At 33.5% G+C, this 22638-nt stretch overlaps 2 protein-coding genes across 2 annotated transcripts; both read right to left on the bottom strand.

Annotated features, from left to right (window-relative positions):
- Positions 1-22: 22 nt before the first annotated feature.
- LOC116131790 (alanine--glyoxylate aminotransferase 2 homolog 1, mitochondrial-like) lies at positions 23-11901 on the bottom strand. Its single transcript, XM_031417464.1, is given in 15 exon segments — positions 23-230; positions 347-553; positions 556-582; positions 1166-1391; positions 1549-1728; positions 1841-1984; positions 2440-2610; positions 2776-3006; positions 4068-4289; positions 4797-4870; positions 10239-10326; positions 10437-10580; positions 11035-11205; positions 11401-11517; positions 11872-11901. Coding segments are annotated over 15 exon segments (2076 nt in total). The 3' UTR covers positions 23-186.
- Positions 11902-15977: 4076 nt separating this feature from the next.
- On the bottom strand, positions 15978-17189 carry LOC116131802 (disease resistance protein RPP2B-like). Its single transcript, XM_031417474.1, has 3 exons — positions 17102-17189; positions 16561-16914; positions 15978-16452 (listed from the first exon to the last, which is right to left on the bottom strand). The coding sequence occupies exons 2-3, from the start codon at positions 16879-16881 to the stop codon at positions 16084-16086; spliced, it is 690 nt and encodes a 229-aa protein (XP_031273334.1). The 5' UTR covers positions 16882-16914; positions 17102-17189; the 3' UTR covers positions 15978-16083.
- Between the last annotated feature and the right edge of the window lie 5449 nt (positions 17190-22638).

Raw genomic sequence — 22638 nt, 5'->3', positions numbered from 1 at the left:
GGACTTTCAACCAAGATTGCATTCAAAATTATCACAATCATTCTGTGAAAGATGTATATAGACATTGCAAATCTTTGATGCTGACGTACGTGCGTATTATTGAAAATAAGCTTTCTGAAGAGATTGATACTCCCAAGGATTTGAAGAGTTACATGATTTTTCCAGGCTCTTAAAAGACTAATACTCTCATAACTTTGACATTGCATAGTCCAAAGCATCAACAAGAAAATCTGCATTTCCATAACAGAACAGTGTGATTAAACATTATGACAAAACAAATTTACAATAACAGATTCAACGGCTAATGGTAAAATCTATCTGATGAAAGGAAGTTACAGAAAGTTACCTGCATCATCTTTGGTGAAACACATTGGTGGTTTGATTCTGAAAACATTTCCATGCAGTCCACCTTTCCCAAGAAGAACACCCAGCTCTGCAATTGCAACGAGTCAATGTAAAATGTGAATTAAGAGCTCTTCTCATAAGAAGACTGCAGTTTCAGCCTTTGCAGGTGTCTTCTCCTCCCTATCAGTTACTAATTCTACTCCCACCTGAGTCCTCTCCCTCTCGCATCTCCAATGACTGAAACAAGATTTCATCAATGTGAGAAAAGCTGCATGATAAAATTGCAATTCCAAAGCATAAGACATTTAATCTCAGGTACTCAAACAGATGTTATAAGCAAAAGACATATTATTATTAGTTTTTATAGTACCCATATCACACCTTCATTTCAATATGATGACATGATGTCAATTGGTTCTTCCGCCATACAACTCCAAATGTCGTTATAAGCAGAATGATTTATTTTCAGTGCTGCATGAAAACCTATAGAATGAAAATAGATCCACAATTTTGGGTTTTCCACTCATATGTATATTCCTGAGGAGCTTACTTCATATAATTCTGGGGAGGTGTAGAAAGAACATGTGTGCATGCTGGCACATACACACTAATTCAAAGTCTTAGTATGACTGTAATGAGCTTACTCAGAAACTGGCTAGGACATGTATTTACATGATATAAAAATATGGTTAAATAGCCCAGATCTCGCCAAATTTGCAGTTCAATTTAACGTGAAGTCAAACACAGTCAATTGAGAAAAAAAGAGGGAAAAAAAAAAAAAAAAAACCCTCTGAGAAGTTTTTAGTTCAAGAGTAATTACTATCATGTCTCTCTTGTAGAGCTCTCAAGCATCCAATCAGGTGAGAGCCAATGTCAGCACAATGTGCTTGACGCTTCTCTTTATCAATAACCCTGAGCACCGCAAGCCCCCCAGCAGAACATACTGGGTTTCCACCAAAAGTGTTGAACTGAATCTTCTGAGCCATTACACTAGCTATCACTGGTGTTGTCACTACAGCTCCTAATGGCAAACCATTGCCAATTCCCTGGAAAATCATATTATCGTAATGTAAATGAATTATCTGAATGAGAACCATAAGAAGGGAAAAAAAAAAAAAAAAACTAAATTGGTGATAATATTGAAAAAGGATAACTCTTTATGTATAGGGCAACATTAAGAACTAAAGGGATTATCATCAAAACCTTTGCCATGGTAACTATGTCGGGGATGACCCCTTGTGTCTGAATGCCCCAGTAGTGGCTTCCAGTGCGACCAAATCCAGTTTGCACTTCATCAGCAATGCAGACACCACCAGCCTTGCGCACAATGTCATAAACATGTTTTAAGTATCCAGAGGCCAATTCCACTGATCCACCAACTCCCTAAATTCAGTCAAAATTTTGAAAAAGGGAAGTGCAATGTTTAGAGACCAATTCAGGGCTGTTGAAAGCACCAAATTTATATATATCTTTAGGGACAACTATCAATAAAAACCTGAATGGTTTCAGCTATAAAACCAGAAACTTTTCCTGAACTTCCAAAATCAATGTGATCTTGTACGTCTTCGGCATAAAGGGCCACATTCGGGCCAAAGATTCTGTGGTATGGATCTGGATTTACAACAGGATAGATTTCACCCTGCAAAGTGGCACGTCAGATTATGAACACAGGTTGAATTTCACTCTTAAACATGTTATTTAGTTTCCCGTTTCATCAAATAAACAAATAAAGAGAATAAAATAAGTATATATGATACAAATAAATTTAGTCGTCACTAAAAAATTCAGAAAACTTGCTACAGTTATGGGTATTTGTCAGAAGACAAAACTGAAGAAATAAGCATGCCAAGGCCAATATTTGTGAAGTAAGCTGTAATTCACACCCCATGTTAACATTGTTGCTAAACCAGCTTACCCTTAACATTGTTGAATACTTACTAAACCAGCTTACACTTGTGACAAGTGTATGAAAGAAGAAAGAAATGTTATTAATCCCTATTGTTGCTCAGATGATAAGCTTCACACTATGTTGTCATTCCAAACAAAAAACCATGTTAAATACATATCCTCCGAACGTATAGAATGTCGACAAACCTGTGGTATGGGGTACTTCCACATGTTTAGGACAGTCAGTCCAATTGTATTGGAGCTTCCACCATGATAAGCATTTCTTAGGGCAACCATGCCAAGATTACCACTGTAAAGTCTAGCCATCAACATTGCTAGTTCATTTGCTTCTGTCCCAGAATTGACGAAATACACAACCTGCATTTCAAATCTCAAAGTAAATTATAGACATTTACATTGTAATCATAATGTTGTTATTAAGTAGCCATCTTAATGTGTAATGTTATAAAATGAAAATCTCATCCAAAAAATATCACAATATAACAGAAAGAATGACATCAAGTGCTAGACTCGAGAACAAACCATTAGGTTTCCAGGCATTTTTGATGCTAATGCCTCAGCAAAGTCAGCTATAGTATGGTGTAAGTATATAGTCGTTGCATGCTGGAGAAGATTGTTTTGCTCTGTAATCGCATTCACGATATCAGGATGGCAATGCCCACAAGACACAGTAACTATTCCAGCAAAAGCATCCAGGTACTGCATCCCGCTCTCATCAAACAAGTAGAGCATTTTCCCTTCAACAATATTGAGCTGTACACCAAAACAAAGAAATAATACCGGCTAATCACAACAAGGAACGGCAAAAATAAAGAATAACCAATCATGCAATAAACTAGGCTTCGTATTTGGGTACAACTTTGCTTTACAAACCAAACATTACAAAAATTTAAACAAGTTCATAAAAATTCAGCACACTCTTGTCACATAGATAATCCATTTCTCTTCAGCAATATCAGCAGTAACTCAAAAACGACAAACAACTAATTGGATTTTTTGATAAAAGGTGATAATCAAAGTAGAAATTAAGCAATTATGCAACTCTCTTAACTTCATATCGAGTATGCTTATAACATTAACTAAGAATTTATGACTCCAATTCATACAAAGGCCCAAAACAAGATCATAGTACATCAACATACTTCACCTAAATAGAATCCAAAAAGCGCTTTCTTTTCTCAAGAACTTGTTCAGCAGAAGGACCCAAATAAGGTTTAGGCTGATAATCAAAGGGCGGCAACTGAGGCGGCAAGGAAGAAGAAGAATCATCATCACTAGGAAACCTTAACATAACAAAAATTTAAAGAAGTTCATAAAAATTCAGCACAATCTTGTCACATAGTATCCATTTTCTTCAACAATAACTCAAAAACAATAAAAACTAATTGGATTCTTTGATAAAAGTGATCATTAAAGTAGTGATTAAGCAATTATGCAACTCTCTTAACTTCATATCGAATACGATTAAAATTAACTAAAATTTTATGAATCAAGTTCACAAAATTTTATGACTCAAGTTCATACAAAGCCCAAAAGAATATATATCATAAACAACATAACAAGCCATGAACTAAAAAAACCATTTGACAAAAGTAAAATACTCTTTGTCCTTCAAATGCACCCCAAAAAAAAAAAAAAAAAAAAAAAAAAAAAAAAAAAAATCCTCTAAATAGAAGCACTTTGCCTCCATAACAAATAGTAATCACAAACAACACAACTTAAAAGAGTTCAACTTTAAGATAAAGATCATATTTTTAGTACAAAAACACTAAAAACTGACTACGTTAAAACAAACGCATTTCCCAAAAACTTACAGGCTTTTGATAGTAATAGAACAGAGAAGGACCCAAAAAGCGCTTTTTTCTCAAGAACTTGTCAGAAGAAGGACCCAAGTAAGGCTTAGGCTGATAATCAAAGGGCGGCAACTGGGGCGGCAAGGAAAGAAGAATCATCATCAATAGGAACCGCAGAGAGCGAACTGCAGAGATTCCTCTACAGTTCCCATTAAGCACCGGCTTCCTCTTCAAGATTAGCCTCTGCAAAAAAAGCATTAAAACCCCACTTCCTCCAAACTTCCCTCTTTTCCAGGAATGAAAAGACAAAAGCACCAAGTGAAAATGCAAAGCAAAAGGGTCCAAAGAAAATAAATAAATTGGTGAATTGGCGCTTGTCAAGTCATGAAGTTCACTGAACACTAACTTGGGGAGTTGATTTGTTGTGGATTCATTTAACTTAATTAATTAGCGTTTGATTGTGACTATGGATACGTGTGATATATAATATAAAATTAAAATTAGGGGAAAATAAATAGTACAAATTAAAAGAGAGAAAAAGACGGTTCCTCTTCTGATGTCCAGCCAGTAGATTAGTTGCTTCTGTCAAAGCAATCCTCTACCTGCACCTTATCTTTCAATTGTTCTTCTATGATTTGAAGCTTCTTTAGCCTCTTGTTGTAAAGCTTTCTACAAGCTTAGCAAATCCATCCCCAAAAGTTCCCGTTTGATTCCTCACATGTGATGGATCTATGGATAAACGGGTATTACCACCTCAATTTGCGCTTTCTTGAACTCCAATATCTTCACAAGTTCTTCGAGACACCATCTTGAAGAGGCATAACCTTCTCAAAAAATAATAACTGAAATCTTAATTCTTCGATTGCATCTCGAGAGACGACGAAATGCTCTCTTCTCTGTTAAGTCATCATCAATGAAAAACAAACTGTTCAAAATTCCATGTAGAATGCTGGAATGTGTACTGCCGATGGCAAAGGGTGTGCTGTATAGCTCTGAAATCAAAAGAAGCTGATTTATTGGTTTATAACTGTTTTAGCTGGGCTATAAGTTAAAAAATAAGTTGGAAACTTAATTTTTAATTTTTTATTTTTGGTGATCAATATATTATTATTTTTTATTTAATTTTAAAATTTATCATTATATTTTATTTATTATTTGATAAAATAATGTAATAATATTTTAATCATTTAATAATAAATATATTTATAAGTTATTTTATAAATGTATTATTATTAAATGACTTATAAATATTTAATCGAATCATAACTGTTTTAATTTAAATACTTCAAATTATCATATAAACACTAACTGTTTATAAACAAATTTTTATAAACTCGGCCCCAACAAACTCTAAGAAACACTTATACTTCTTCTTTCTTCAACGGTGATGGATGAAGAAGAAGAAAAAACATCCTGCTTCATTATAGACTAACATATAAGGGCTTTCCTTCTACTTATGGCTCATTGCTGACAACCTTTAACTCTTTTAAAAATAAGAATAAGAGGACAAACCAACCAAACCAAATATAAATGTTTTAATTTCTTATTAAAATATAAAAGAAAAATCAATTTACAAAAATATATTAATTTCAGGAATTAGTAATATAAATATTAACAACAAAATTAGAACGTTGCTACATCGTTATGCTAATAATTAATTTCATCTTCATAGTAGCAAAAAAATAATGAACTTGTAGTTGCTCAATTGTTTTAGTTTTATTAACTCAATTTTCAACTGCCTCCGACTGAATTATGGTTTCAATTTCTCTGTGAATAATGCCTTGGGATATGCAAGATTTATATAGCCTAACAAAGAACAATAAAATACAGTAAAAGTCCTAAACATTTCTACTCTCAACAGAAACATAATAATCCCTCATTTAGTTTATGGCAGTTTATAACTTCTTTACTCAATTGATTTGAATAATGTATAATTTTGATAACCTTGAATTCTAGCCATTTCATTGCCATCTTAGATAGATTACCATTTTCTTTTGATAAGAATAATAATAGATATTATAAATGACATGACACGAAAAGGATCAATGAGTGGATATAATAATCAATTCAATAAATGTGAATAACTGTATAACATAAAAGAGTAATATTTTATATTTTTATTTGTATTCGTAACATTATTGTTTCTGTGCAAAATTTGTTGATAACAAAATTTTGACCTCTCATGGCCCATGATAGTCTTATGACCTTACTGGTCTGGGCTCCGATGCCCATCTCAATCTGCATGACATAGGCCCTTGTTTACCACAAGCCACAACCAGACATTCTAAATTCACCCATTAATAATTTTGGGCTGATATGAGGAATATGGTTACCCTTTTATTTTAAGCCCTTAACATTGAGCTGGTAGTGCTTACACAATTTGGGCATCAACTGGGTAATGACCATTTGTGCTTAAAAAACAAAATCTAATGAATATTATCTATTAAGATAAATTAACACAAATATTCTTTAATTTTCATAAGTATATATGTTGGCAAGTAATTAAGGAGATCCACATAATTAATTAAAAAGTTAAATTATCACTCTCTATATACAAGTACTTGGTGAATGTGAACCTGTTTCTATTAATTCTCATTATGTAGTTCTTGACAACTTGTTACATAAGTCCTTATGTATGCACTTATGCTGGAAGTTTTGGTTTCAGTACATTATATATAACATAAATCTATTGTCTTCTTGGTTTTTTATTTTGTTTCACTTTAATTTCTTTCAGAAACATTATAATACCAACATCACAAGAACCACAAATTTTTCGAAATTTCACTTCAGCAAATGTTTTTCATAGGTTAAATATTGGAGGGGTTGTGCTCTGTCAGAATTATACTTGTGCTGGAATATGACTTACAGATGAACAGAGTTTAATTAACTAGATCTGTTGATATTTTTTCTGACTGTTTTTATGTCTAAATAAAGTTATCTTCTAAGCGTACAATTGGTCAAATGATCTATCATATCCAAGGAATACATGATCTGTGTCAACATAGTCACGTCCACTACAAAAATCCCAACACCTGAAGTGCCTTGGAATGATTCGTACCATATTTACCTGCTAAAATGCAGTCAAAGCCCACTAACATACCCTGCCCTTCATTATCATGATAGGTTTGAAAACTCTACAATGGCGCAGACAGTAAGACCAAAGGACTTAAATGCGGTCAAATACCGTGGCATCGAGAAAGTTATAGCTGATCCTGTTCTTTTAAAGCGGAACCGTTGTGGAATTCGTTTCCTGTGAAAAAGATAAAAGCCTACCTGGAGCAAGTAAACTGTGTAAAATAAACAAAATAAAAACTCATCAGTTTTGTGACATCATTAAACATTCTTGTTACAAATGAGAATTAAATCAATGAAATAAGCAATAGTGAGGGAGACCTTTTTTCTTGCAAGAATCTCAAATTTCTTTAGAGCATCTTCCACAATTTCGAACGCATTTTGATCCACCAGTTTGAAACAATTGATGAAGTTCACTCTTAGGTTTTGGGAAGAATTTCTGGAGATAGAATTGGCAAACTAGTGATGCTTCAGTGACACGCAATTGTGTGCATCAATACTTAATAATTGACATGGAAGTCTGGTAAAGATCGAAGCTTTGCACAATAGCTTAAGTCAAGAGAAGATAACATGAAAGGTTTGTGATGCTTGCGGAATGCTCTCAAAATTGTTTCTGCCTAGAAGTAAGATCAGAACTTTTAGAAGCTTGAATGACAGATGTCAATAAATTTCAATTTTGAAGCTGTATGACAGGAAAGAAATGATAGTAACTTTAACATACAACGAAAGATAATCACATAAATATCAACATATTACCTTAGCACCAGGCCAAAGTTGTTCAATATTGCTATAAGGCATATCAAGTGCCACTAGGTCTCTGGCATGAAATTGACAACAACGATTTCAACGAGCATCCATGCCAACAAGGTACCTTAGCTCTATGAGAAATAGAATTAAGGCCTTCAGAACACGTACCCCACATACTGTTATTCTTTTCATAGTTTGAGTTATGTAGTTTAAATAATCTCAAATTATGTCATGCCAATGCACGAGGTTGGAAGTGTATGATTGTCTTTCCAATTGAGACTATCAAACATATGCCTTCCATCGCTTCAGTCCACTGACAATCAAGAAAAGATGACAATTAGCTAATTAAAAACTTAAAGCTTAAATTACTAGGTACCAGTCAAAGATTTAAAATTATTTGTACTCTTTTTATAATACTAAATATAAAACACTCTTCCAAGCTCACCCAAACCTTCTATTGCGTAGCAAATGCAGAAGGAAAGTGAAACAAAATTTTCATAGCTGATGTTTTCTTAACTCACATGTATGAAATAGAAATCAAAGGGAGGGATGTAGTTAAAAATGAAAAAATTAAAAAAAAAAAAAAAAAAAAAAAAAAGGTCTAAGATTTGTGGTTTTCTTTATTTAGTAAATACCTTAGATGTCACATTTGTGAACTAAGCTTCACAAAAAAATTGGAAAAAACATATTTTCTTTGACACTTACTGTTTTCTTCCAATACTCTATATATCTTCAGGAACCATAGAACGACTACATCTACCAGGATGTTTCGGGATTCTTGCCGCACAATTCAACCATTTCTTGAAGCAAATTATGAGTTATTATTTGTTATCACATGATATGGTTACTAGACATTTGTCAATGAGAATAGTTATTCAAATTGCATAGAAGCACAAGTATCTAAGAATGCTTGCAAACTCCTATCCTCCCATTTAGAAAAACGGCAAAATCTAGAAGTATGCACCTTCTCCCAATCTTCAAGTTCATCGGAACTATTTTTAGCACCTTCTGAATATTCTCATTCGGAATTATTGTAATTTCTCTAGTGTACTTTTCCAAAATGTTTGGTCTGTCATATAAAACAGAACCTAACACCACTTTAAGAACTAATGGAACGCCTTTAGCATAATATACAATCATGTGATAACTCATCATAATCTTAAAGAAGATTTTGTTGAAAGCAACCTATTAAAAAGAGAGATGAACATCATCTTCAGATAATCCCTCTATCCAAATATATTATGATCAGACAATGCACAATTTTTAAGCACTGCTTATCCCTTGTTGTAATGATAATTTGACACAACAGAACAATGTGATTAAACTTATGACAAAACAAATTTACAATAAGGATTCAACGGCTATGGGTAAAATTATTTGATGAAAGGAAGTACAGAAAGTTACCTGCATCATCTTTGGTGAAACACATTGGTGGTTTGATCTGAAAACAATTCCATGTAGTCCACCTTTCCCAACAAGAACACCGAGCTCCGCAATTGCAACGAGTCAATGTAAAATGAGAATAAGAGCTTTTCTCTGAAGAAGAGGTTAGTTAATTGTACCTCTAAGTTTCTCAAACAAGACTGCAGTTTCAGCCTTCGCAGGGTTTTCTCCTTCCTGTCAGATACTAATTACTCCCACCATGAGTCCTCTCCCTCTCACATCTCCAATGACTGAAACAGGATTTCATCAATGTGAGAAAAGCTGCAAAATAAAGTTGCAATTCCGAGCATAAGACATTAATCTCCGGTACTCAAATAGCTTCAATTGAACAAAAAAAGTACAGCCAAAGAATCAGAAAGCCACAGAAGCTTTGTAGATCTATGTGAAGACTGAGGATGTTCAGAATAAGTAGACATTGTGTATCAGCAGCACAGGACATGTATTATCAGTCTCTACAGTAGATATCACACCATCATTTTAATATGATGATGTGATGTCAATCGGGGCTTCTACCAAATCTCCAAATGCGTTTAAAGACAAATGATTTGTTTCAGTGCCGCATGCAAACCTTAGAATGAAATAGAACCACAATGGGTTTTCCACTCATTTACATATTCCTAAGGAGCTAGTTCATAAAATTCGGCATACACTAATTCAAAGTCTTAGTATGACTGTAAGGCTTACTCAAAAACTGTCTAGGAATTTCTTACAGATATAAGAAATTATGGTTAAATAGGAAAAAAAAAAAAAAAAAAAACTAAATTGGTGATAATATTGAAAAAGACTAACTGTTTACGCATAAGGCAACATTAAGAACTCAAAGGATTATCATCAAAACCTTTGCCATGGTAACTATGTCGGGAATGACCCCTTGTGTCTGAAAGCCCCACTAGTGGCTTCCAGTGCGACCAAATCCAGTTTGCACTTCACAGGCAATGCAGACACCACCAGCCTTGCACACAATGTCATAAACATGTTTTAAGTATCCAGGGGCTAATTCCACTGCTCCACCAACTCCCTAAATTCAGTCAAAATTTAGAAAAAGGGAAGCGCAATTTTTGGAGACCAATTCAGGCTGTTGAAAGCACCAAGTTTTATATGTCTTTAGCGAAAACTATCAATCAAAGCCTGAATGGTTTCAGCTATAAAACCAGCAACTGTTCCTGAACTTCCAAAATCAATGTGATCTTGTACGTCTTTGGCATAAAGGGCCGCATTTGACCCAAAAATTCCACGGTATGGATCTGGATTTACAACATGATGGATTTCACCCTGCAAAGTGGCAGATCAGATTAAGAATACAGGTTGAATTTCACTCTTAAACATGTTATTCATTTTTTCTTTGCATTAAATAAACAAACAAAGAGAATAAACTAAGTATATATGATACAAATCAATTTACTCTTCACTAAAAAATTTTAGAAAACTTGCTACAGTTATGGGTGTGTGTTAGAAGACGAGACTGAAGAAATAAGCATGCCACGGCCAATATTTGTAAAGTAAGCTGTAATTCACACCCCATGTTAACATTGTTGTTATTTACTAAACCAGCTTACCCTTGTGAAAAGTGAATGAGAGAAGAAAGAAATGCTATTAATTCCTAATGTTCCTGAGATGATGAGTTTCACACTATGTTGTCGTTGCAAACAATTCCAGATATTAAAAGTTTATCAAACAAAAACCATGTTAATTACATATCCTCCAAACATATAGAACATGGACAAACCTGTGGTATGGGGTACTTCCATGTGTTTAGGGCAGTCAGTCCAATTGTATTGAAGCTTCCACCATGATAAGCATTTCTTAGGGCAATCATGCCAAGATTACCACTGTAAAGTCTGGCCAGCAACATTGCTAGTTCATTTGCTCCTGTCCCAGAATTGACGAAATAAACAACCTGCATTTCAAACATCAAAGTAATTAAAGACGTTTATTGTCATCATAATGTTGTTATTAAGTGGCCATGTTAATGTGTAATGTTATAAAATGAAAATCTCATCCAAAAAATATCACCATATAACAGAAAGAATGGCATCAAGCGCTAGAGTTGAGAACAAACATTTAGATTTCCAGGCATTTTTTATGCTAATGCCTCAGCAAAGTCAGCTATAGCATGGTGTAAGTATATAGTCATTGCATGCTGGAGAAGATTGTTTTGCTCTGTAATAGCATTCACGATATCAGGATGGCAACGCCCACAAGACAGTAACTGTTCCAGCATGAAGAATTTAAGAACAAAAAGTAAAGAAATCAAGAAATCAAGAAAGAGTAAAAACTGACGAAGAAGGTTCTGGTAAACTGAATTCCTTTCGTTAAGTGAAAACAGAGTAGGGGTAGCTAATTTATACACTTCCCATATTACATCAATACTCAGTCGTTTCAATTAAGTACATTTGTACTAAAGACATAAACTTCGTAAAGTTTACAAACTAAACCCAATCATTACATTTAAAAACGAATCAACTTTACTCAATATATCCCCTCTTAAACTAAGCTCTCTTTTTCACCTTTGTTCATACTCAATATCTTCCCTTGAACTAAACTCTCTATGTGTTATTTTCACCATCTGCTCATACTCAATATCTTCTTTCATTAACAACATCAGTTTTTCTCAACAACTCTAATATACTGCAGCTTCAAGAATCTTCGCACAAACCACCTCAAAACACACCAGCTATAAAACAGCTTCTAAAGAGAATCACACAATAAAAACAAACACACCAGCTATCTCAGACTACACCAGTTTATACAGCAGCTTTAAGGGAACTTCACAATAGCCAGCTCTAACAACAATTCAAACAGCAGCTATCTCAGACTACACCAGTTTATACAGCAGCTTTAAGGGAACTTCACAATAGCCAGTTCTAACAACAATTCAAACAGCAGCTCTACTACACCAGTTACCCATCAGCTTTAAAGAAATCATATAATAGCCAACACTAACACTCCAGTTCACAAACGCAAGCTCTAATACACTGCAGAACAGCTACAAAGGCTCAAAACAAAAAATATCAGTACAGTAATCAAAACTCTAACAGCAAAAGCATCTAGGTACCGCCTCCCGCTCTCATCAAACAAGTATTGCCTTTTCCCTCCAACAATATTGAGCTGTACACCAAAAAAAAGAAATAATATCGGCTAATCACAATAAGGAACAGCAAAAGTAAAGAACAACCAATCATGCAATAAACTTGGCTTAGTGTTTGCATACAACTTTGCTTTACAAACCTAACATAACAAAAATTTAAAGAAGTTCATAAAAATTCAGCACAATCTTGTCACATAGATATTCCATTTCTCTTCAACAATAACTCAAAAACAATAACAACTAATTGGATTCTTTGATAAAAAGTGATCATTAAAGTAGTGATTAAGCAATTATGCAACTCTCTTAACTTCATATCGAATACGCTTATAAAATTAACTAAAATTTTATGAATCAAGTTCACAAAATTTTATGACTCAAGTTCATACAAAGGCCCAAAAGAATATATAATTCATAAACAACATAACAAGCCATGAACTAAAAAAATCCATTTGACAAAAGTAAACTACTCTTTGTCCTTCAAATGCACCCCAAAAAAAAAAAAAAAAATAAAAAAAAATAAAAAAAAAAAAAAAAAAAAAATCCTCTCAAATAGAAGCACTTTGCCTCCATAACAACTAGTAATCACAAACAACACAACTTAAAAAGATTCAACTTTAAGATAAGATCATATTTTTAGTACAAAAACACTAAAAACTGACTACGTTAAAACAAACGCATTTCCCAAAAACTTACAGGCTTTTGATAGTAATAGAACAGAGAAGGACCCAAAAAGCGCTTTCTTTTCTCAAGAACCTGTCAGAAGAAGGACCCAAGTAAGGCTTAGGCTGATAATCAAAGGGCGGCAACTGGGCGGCAAGGAAGAAGAAGACACATCACTAGGAACCGCAGAGAGCGAACGCAGAGATTCCTCCTACAGGTCCCATAAAGCACCGGCTTCCTCTTCAAGTTAGCCTCTGCAAAAACGCCATTAAAACCCCACTTTCCTCCAAACTTCCCCTTCTTTTCCAGAAATGAAAAGACAAAAGCACCAAGTGAAAATGCAAAGCAAAAGGGTCCAAAGAACATAAATAAATTGGTGAATTGGCGCTTGTCAAGTCATGAAGTTCACTGAACACTAACTTGGGGAGTTGATTGTGTGTGATTCATTAACTTAATTAATTAGCGTTGATTGTGACTATATTTACGTGATATATAATATAAAAATTAAAATTAGGGGAAACTAAATAGTACTAAATTAAAGAGAAGAAAAATGACGGTTCCTCTTCTGATGTCCAGCCAGATAGATTAGTTGCTTCTGTCAAAGCAATCCTCTACTTCTGCACCTTATCTTTCAATTGTTCTTCTATGATTTGAAGCTTCTTTAGCCTCTTGTTGTTAAAGCTTTCTACAAGCTTAGCAAATCCATCCCCAAAAGTTCCCGTTTGATTCCTCACATGTGATGGATCTATGTGATAAACGGGTATTACCACCTCAATTTGCGCTTTCTTGAACTCCAATATCTTCACAAGTTCTTCGAGACACCATCTTGAAGAGGCATAACCTTCTCAAAAAATAATAACTGAAATCTTTAATTCTTCGATTGCATTCTCGAGAGACGACGAAATGCTCTCTTCTCTGTTAAGTTCATCATCAATGAAAACAAAACTGTTCAAAATTCCATGTAGAATGCTGGAATGTGTACTGCCGATGGCAAAGGGGTGTCTGTATAAGCTCTGAAATCAAAAGAAGCTGATTATATTGGTTTATAACTGTTTTTAGCTGGGCTTATAAGTTAAAAAATAAGTTGGAAACTTAATTTTTAATTTTTTTATTTTTGGTGATCAAATATATTATAATATTACTTCTATTTAATTTTAAAATTTTATCATATAATTTTATTTATTATTTGATAAAATAATGTAATAATATTTTTAATCATTTTAATAATAAAATATATTTATAAGTTATATTTTATAAATGTATTAATTATTTATCAATGACTTATAAATATTTTAATCGAATACATAACTGTTTAAATTTTAAATACTTCAAATTATCATATAAACACTAACTGTTTATAAACAAATTTTTATAAACTCGGCCCCAACAAACTCTAAGAAACACATTATACTTCTTCTTTTCTTCAACGGTGATGGATGAAGAAGAAGAAACCATCCTGCTTCATATATAGACTAACAATATAAGGGGCTTTTCCTTCTACTTATTGGCTCATTGCTGACAACCTTTAACTCTTTTAAAAATAAGAAATAAGAGGACAAACCAACCAAACCAAATATAAATTGTTTTAATTTCTTATTATAAATATAAAAGATAATAAATCAATTTACAAAAATATATTAATTTCAGGAATTAGTAATATAAATTATTAACAACAAAATTAGAACGTTGCTACATCGTTATGCTAATAATTAATTTCATCTTCATAGTAGCAAAAAATTAATGAACTTGTAGTTGCTCAATTTGTTTTAGTTTTATTAACTCAATTTTCAACTGCCTCCGACTTGAATTATGGTTTCAATTTCTCTGTGAATAATGCCTTGGGATATGCAAGATTTATATTAGCCTAACAAAGAACAATAAAATACAGTAAAAGTCCTAAACATTTCTACTCTCTAACAGAAACATAATAATCCCTCATTTAGTTTATGGCAGTTTATATACCTTTCTTTACTCAAATTGATTTTGAATAATGTATATATTTGATAACCTTGAATTCTAGCCATTTCATTGGCCATCTTAGATAGATCCTACCATTTTTCTTTTGATAAGAATAATAATAGATATTATAAATTGACATGACACGAAATGGATCAATGAGTGGATATAATAATCAATTCAATAAATGTGAATAACTGTATAACATAAAAGAGTAATATTTTATATTTTATTTGTATTCGTAATATTATTGTTTCTGTGCAAAATTTGTTGATAACAAAATTTTGACCTCTCATGGCCCCATGATAGTTCTTATGACCTATTACTGGTCTGGGCTTCCCGATGCCCATTTATCCATATCTGCATGACATGGCCCGTCTTGTTTACCACAAGTCCACAACCAGACATTCTAAATTCACCCATTTAAATATTTTTGGGCTGATATGAGGAATATGGTTACCCTTTTATTTTAAGCCCTTAACATCTTTGAGCCCTGGTAGTGCTTTACACAATTTGGGCATTCAACTAGGTAATGCACCATTTGTGCTTAAAAAACATAAAATCTAATGAATATTTATCTAAGATAAATTACCACAAATATTCTTTAATTTTCATAAGTATATATGTTGGCAAGTAATTAAGGAGATCCACATAATTAATTTTAAAAAGTTAAATATTATTCACTCTCTATATACAAGTACTTGTTGAATGTGAATTCTGCTATTCTACTACTTCTCATTATGTAGTTCTTGACTACTTGTTACGTAAGTCCTTATGTTATGCTGGCAAGTTTTGGTTTCAGTACATTATATAATAACATAAATCTATTGTCTTCTTGGTTTTTTATTTTGTATTTCACTTTAATTTCTTTCAGAAACATTATTAATACCAACATCACAAGAACCACAAATTTTTCAGAAATTTCACTTCAGCAAATGTTTTTCATAGGTTAAATATTGGAGGGGTTGTGCTCTTGTTTCAGAATTTATACTTGTAGCTGGAATATGACTTACAGATGAACAGAGTTTAATTAACTAGATCTGTTGATATTTTTTCTGACTGTTTTTATGTCTAAATATAAAAGTTATCTTCTAAGCGTACAATCTGGTCAAATGATCTATCATATCCAAGGAATACATGATCTGTGTCAACATAGTCACGTCCACTACAAAAATCCCAACCACCTGAAGTGCCTTGGAATGATTTCGTACCATATTTACCTGCTAAAATGCAGTCAAAGCCCACTAACATACCCTGCCCTTCATTATCATGATAGGTTTGAAACTCTACAATGGCGCAGACAGTAAGACCAAAGGACTTAAATGCGGTCAAATACCGTGGCATCGAGAAAGTTATAGCTGATCCTGTTCTTTTAAAGCGGAACCGTTGTGGAATTTCGTTTCCTGTGAAAAAGATAAAAGCCCTACCTGGAGCAGTAAACTGTGTAAAATAAACAAAATAAAACTCATCAGTTTTGTGACATCATTAAACTTCTTGTTACAATGAAAGAAATTAAAATCATATGAAATAAGCAATAGTGAGGGAGACCTTTTTTCTTGCAAGAATCTCAAATTTCTTTAGAGCATCTTCCACAATTTTTTCGAACGCATTTTGATCCACCAGTTTGAAACAATTGATGAAGTTCACTCTTAGGTTTTGGGAAGAATTTCTGGAGAATAGAATTGGCAAACTTAGTGATGCTTCCAGTGACACGCAATTGTGTGCATCAATACTTAATAATTGACATGGAAGTTCTGGTAACGATCGAAGCTTTGCACAATAGCTTAAGTCAAGAGAAGATAACATGGAAAGGTTTGTGATGCTTGCTGGAATGCTCTCAAAATTGTTTCTGCCTAGAAGTAAGATCATGAACTTTTAGAAGCTTGGAATGACAGATGTCAATAAATTTCAATTTATGAAGCTGTATGACAGGAAAGAAATGATAGTAACTTTAACATACAACAGAAAGATAATCACATAAATATCAACATATTACCTTAGCACCAGGCCAAAGTTGTTCAATATTGCTATAAGGCATATCAAGTGCCACTAGGTTCTCTGGCATGAAATTTGACAACAACGATTTCAACGAGCATCCATGCCAACAAAGGTACCTTAGCTCTATAGAAATAGAATTAAGGCCTTCAGAAACACGTACCCCACTACTGTTATTCTTTTCATAGTTTGAGTTATGTAGTTTAAATAATCTCAAATTATGCATCATTGCCAATGCACGAGGTTGGAAGTGTATGATTTGTCTTTCCAATTGAGACATATCCAAACATATGCCTTCTATCGCTTCAGTCCACTGACAATCAAGAAAAGATGACAATTAGCTAATTATAAAAACTTAAAGCTTAAATTACTAGGTACCAGTCAAAGATTTAAAATTATTTTGTACTCTTTTTATAATACTTAAATATAAAACACTCTTCCAAGCTCACCCAAACCTTCTATTGCGTAAGCAAATGCAGAAGGAAAAGTTGAAACAAAATTTTCATAGCTGATGTTTTCTTAAATCTCACATGTATGAAATAGAAATCAAAGGGAGGGATGTAGTTTAAAAATGAAAAAATTAAAAAAAAAAAAAAAAAAAAAAAAAAAGGTCTAAGATTTGTGGTTTTCTTTATTTAGTAAATTACCTTAGATGTCACATTTTGTAACTAAGCTTCACAAAAAAATTGGAAAATTACATATTTTCTTTGACACTTACTGTTTTTCCTTCCAATACTCTATATATATCTTCAGGATACCATAGACGACTACATCTACCAGGATGTTTCGTGGATTCTTGCCGCACAATTTCCCAACCCATTTCTTGAAGCAAATTATGAGTTATTATTTTGTTATCACATGATATGGTTACTAGACATTTGTCAATGAGAATAGTTATTCCAAGTTCTGCATAGAAGCCACAAGTATCTAAGAATGCTTGCAAACTCTCTATCCTCCCATTTTAGAAAACAGGCAATATCTAGAAGTATGCACCTTCTCCAAATCTTCAAGTTCATCGTAACTTATTTTTAGCACCTTCTGAATATTCTCATTCGGAATTATCTGTAATTTCTCTAGTGTACTTTTCCAAAAATGTTTGGTCTTGTCATATAAAACAGAACCTAACACCACTTTAAGAACTAATGGAACGCCTTTAGCATACCTTATTACATCATGTGATAACTCATCATAATCTCTTAAAGAATGATTTTGTTGAAAAGCATACCTATTAAAAAGCAGATGAACATCATCTTCAGATAATCCCTCTATCCTAAATATATTATGATCAGACAATGCACAATTTTTAAGCACTTGCTTATCCCTTGTTGTAATGATAATTTGACACAACAGAACAATGTGATTAAACATTATGACAAAACAAATTTACAATAAGAGATTCAACGGCTATGGGTAAAATCTATTTGATGAAAGGAAGATACAGAAAGTTACCTGCATCATCTTTGGTGAAACACATTGGTGGTTTGATTCTGAAAACATTTCCATGTAGTCCACCTTTCCCAACAAGAACACCGAGCTCCGCAATTGCAACGAGTCAATGTAAAATGAGAATTAAGAGCTTTTCTCTGAAGAAGAGAGTTAGTTAATTGTACCTCTAAGTTTCTCAAACAAGACTGCAGTTTCAGCCTTCGCAGGCGTCTTCTCCTTCCTGTCAGATACTAATTCTACTCCCACCATGAGTCCTCTCCCTCTCACATCTCCAATGACTGAAACAGGATTTCATCAATGTGAGAAAAGCTGCAAAATAAAGTTGCAATTCCAGAGCATAAGACATTTAATCTCCGGTACTCAAATAGCTGTTCAATTGAACAAAAATAGATACAGCCAAAGAATCAGAAAGCCACAGAAAGCTTTGTCAGATCTATGTGAAGACTGAGGATGTTCAGAATAAGTAGACATTGTGTATCAGCAGCACAGGACATGTTATTATCAGTCTCTACAGTAGTCATATCACACCATCATTTTAATATGATGATGTGATGTCAATCGGTGCTTCTACCAAATCTCCAAATGCCGTTATAAGACAAATGATTTGTTTTCAGTGCCGCATGCAAACCTATAGAATGAAAATAGAACCACAATTGGGTTTTCCACTCATATACATATTCCTAAGGAGCTTAGTTCATAAAATTCTGGCATACACTAATTCAAAGTCTTAGTATGACTGTAATGAGCTTACTCAAAAACTGTGTCTAGGAATTTCTTTACATGATATAGAAATTATGGTTAAATAGCCCAGATCTCTCCGAATTTGCAGTTCAATTTAATGTAAAGTCAAACACAATCAATTGAGAAAAAAAGGGAAAAAAAGAACACTTGAGAAGTTTTTAGTTCAAGAGTAATTACTATCATGTCTCTCTTGTAGAGCTCTCAAGCATCCAATCAGGTGAGAGCCAATGTCAGCACAATGTGCTTGACGCTTCTCTTTATCAATAACCCTGAGTACCGCAAGCCCCCCAGCAGAACATACTGGGTTTCCACCAAAAGTGTTGAACTGAATCTTCTGAGCCATTACACTAGCTATCACTGGTGTTGTCACTACAGCTCCTAATGGCAAACCATTGCCAATTCCCTGGAAAATCATATTAGCTTAATGTAAATGAATTATCTGAATGAGAACCATAAGAAGGAAAAAAAAAAAAAAACTAAATTGGTGATAATATTGAAAAAGGATAACTCTTTATGTATAGGGCAACATTAAGAACTAAAGGGATTATCATCAAAACCTTTGCCATGGTAACTATGTCGGGATGACCCCTTGTGTCTGAATGCCCCAGTAGTGGCTTCCAGTGCGACCAAATCCAGTTTGCACTTCATCAGCAATGCAGACACCACCAGCCTTGCGCACAATGTCATAAACATGTTTAAGTACCAGAGCCAATTCCCTGATCCACCAACTCCCTAAATTCAGTCAAAATTTTGAAAAAGGGAAGTGCAATGTTTAGAGACCAATTCAGGGCTGTTGAAAGCACCAAATTTATATATATCTTTAGGGACAACTATCAATAAAAACCTGAATGGTTTCAGCTATAAAACCAGAACTTTTCCTGAACTTCCAAAATCAATGTGATCTTGTACGTCTTCGGCATAAAGGGCCACATTCGGGCCAAAGATTCTGTGGTAGGATCTGGATTTACAACAGGATAGATTCACCCTGCAAAGTGGCATCAGTCATATGAACACAGGTTAATTTCACTCTTAAACATGTTATTTATTTCCCTTTCATCAAATAACAAATAAAGAGAATAAAATAAGTATATTGATACAAATAAATTTAGTCGTCACTAAAAAATCAGAAAACTTGCTACAGTTATGGGTATTTGTCAGAAGACAAAACTGAAGAAATAAGCATGCCAAGGCCAATATTTGTGAAGTAAGCTGTAATTCACACCCATGTTAACATTGTTGCTAAACCAGCTACCCTTAACATTGTTGAATACTTACAAACCAGCTTACACTTGTGACAGTGTATGAAAGAAGAAAGAATGTTATTAATCCCTATGTTGCTCAGATGATAAGCTTCACACTATGTTGTCATTCCAAACAAAAAACCATGTTAAATACCTATCTCCGAACGTTAGAATTCGACAAACCTGTGGTATGGGGTACTTCCACATGTTTAGGACAGTCAGTCCAATTGTATTGGAGCTTCCACCATGATAGCATTTCTTAGGGCAACCATGCCAAGATTACCACTGTAAAGTCTAGCCATCAACATTGCTAGTTCATTTGCTTCTGTCCCGAATTGACGAAATACACAACCTGCATTTCAAACTCAAAGTAAATTATGACATTTACTGTATCATAATGTTGTTATTAAGTAGCCATCTTAATGTGTAATGTTATAAAATGAAAATCTCATCCAAAAATATCACAAATAACAGAAGAATGACATCAAGTGCTAGACTCGAGAACAAACCATTAGGTTTCCAGGCTTTTTGATGCTAATGCCTCAGCAAAGTCAGCTATAGTATGGTGTAAGTATATAGCGTTGCATGCTGGAGAAGATGTTTTGCTCTGTAATCGCATTCACGATATCAGGATGGCAATGCCCACAAGACACAGTAACTATTCCAGCAAAAGCATCCAGGTACTGCATCCCGCTCTCATCAAACAAGTAGAGCATTTTCCCTTCAACAATATTGAGCTGTACACCAAAACAAAAATAATACCGGCTAATCACAACAAGGAACGGCAAAAATAAGAATAACCAATCATGCAATAAACTAGGCTTCGTATTTGGTACAACTTTGCTTTACAAACCAAACATTACAAAAATTTAAACAAGTTCATAAAAATTCAGCACACTCTTGTCACATAGATAATCCATTTCTCTTCAGCAATATCAGCATAACTCAAAACGACAAACAACTAATTGGATTTTTTGATAAAAGGTGATAATCAAAGTAGAAATTAAGCAATTATCAACTCTCTTAACTTCATATCGAGTATGCTTATAACATTAACTAAGAATTTATGACTCCATTCATACAAAGGCCCAAAACAAGATCATAGTACATCAACATACTTCACCTAAATAGAATCCAAAAAGCGCTTTCTTTTCTCAAGAACTTGTTCAGCAGAAGGACCCAATAAGGTTTAGGCTGATATCAAAGGGCGGCACTGAGGCGGCAAGGAAGAAGAAATCATCATCACTAGGAACCGCCGAGAGCGACTGCACAGACTCCTACAGTTCCCATAAAGCACCAGCTTAAAACGCCATTAAAAAAAAAAATTTAAGAAATCAAAAACAATTTAGAAGTAAATTTGTTAAAAACTTAAAAATCAACAAATATATTATATTTTCCATTATTTATACGTTCAAAAAATTAAAATAGAATTAATAATTAAAAATCCAACACTATTTTCATATTATTTAAAAATTTAAAAACATTTTTAAATTAAACCTGAAATGAAATAAATAAATGAAACAAAAAAACCAAAAAACAAAAAAAAATCACAATATATTTTACACTATCTAAATGGCCTCCATTCTTTTCGTTTCTTTTTTCTAATTTATTATTATTATTTTTGGAGAGTTTTTTAGTTAAATCTGATTTTATATTTTTAAATTTATAAATACTTAGTAAAATATTGGGAATTATTGAATTACTTTTTCCTGGTTACCGCGTAAACTTCCCCACTCCACATTTTTCACTCGGCAACAACATTCCCTTTCATATTTAAATTATAACAAAAAATTGGACAGTCACCGTATCGAAGAGGAAGTTGGTGATGTCTATCATATCCAAGGAATACGATCATATCCAAGGAATACGTGATCTGTGTCAACATGTCAGGTCCACCTAAAGTGCATTGGAATGATTCGGTACCATATTCCACCTGCTAAAATGCAGTCAAAGCCCACTGCACAACCGTGTCCTTCATTATTATGATTGTTTTGAAACTCTACAACGGCGCAGACACAAGACCATAGAAGAAGTTAAATGCGGTCAAATACCGTATCATCTTGAAAGTTATATCTGATCCTGTACTTTGAAAGCGGAACCATTTCGGAATTTCGTTTCCTGGGAAAAAGATAAAAGCCCTACCTGGACAGTAAATTGTTAAAAAAAACAAAAAAATTAAACAACATAAAGCTCGTCAGTGTTG

This window comes from Pistacia vera, unplaced genomic scaffold (genome assembly GCF_008641045.1).
Source record: "Pistacia vera cultivar Batoury unplaced genomic scaffold, PisVer_v2 Contig243, whole genome shotgun sequence".
Classification (NCBI taxonomy): Eukaryota; Viridiplantae; Streptophyta; class Magnoliopsida; order Sapindales; family Anacardiaceae; genus Pistacia; species Pistacia vera.
This window is presented reverse-complemented; position numbering and strand designations above follow the sequence as displayed.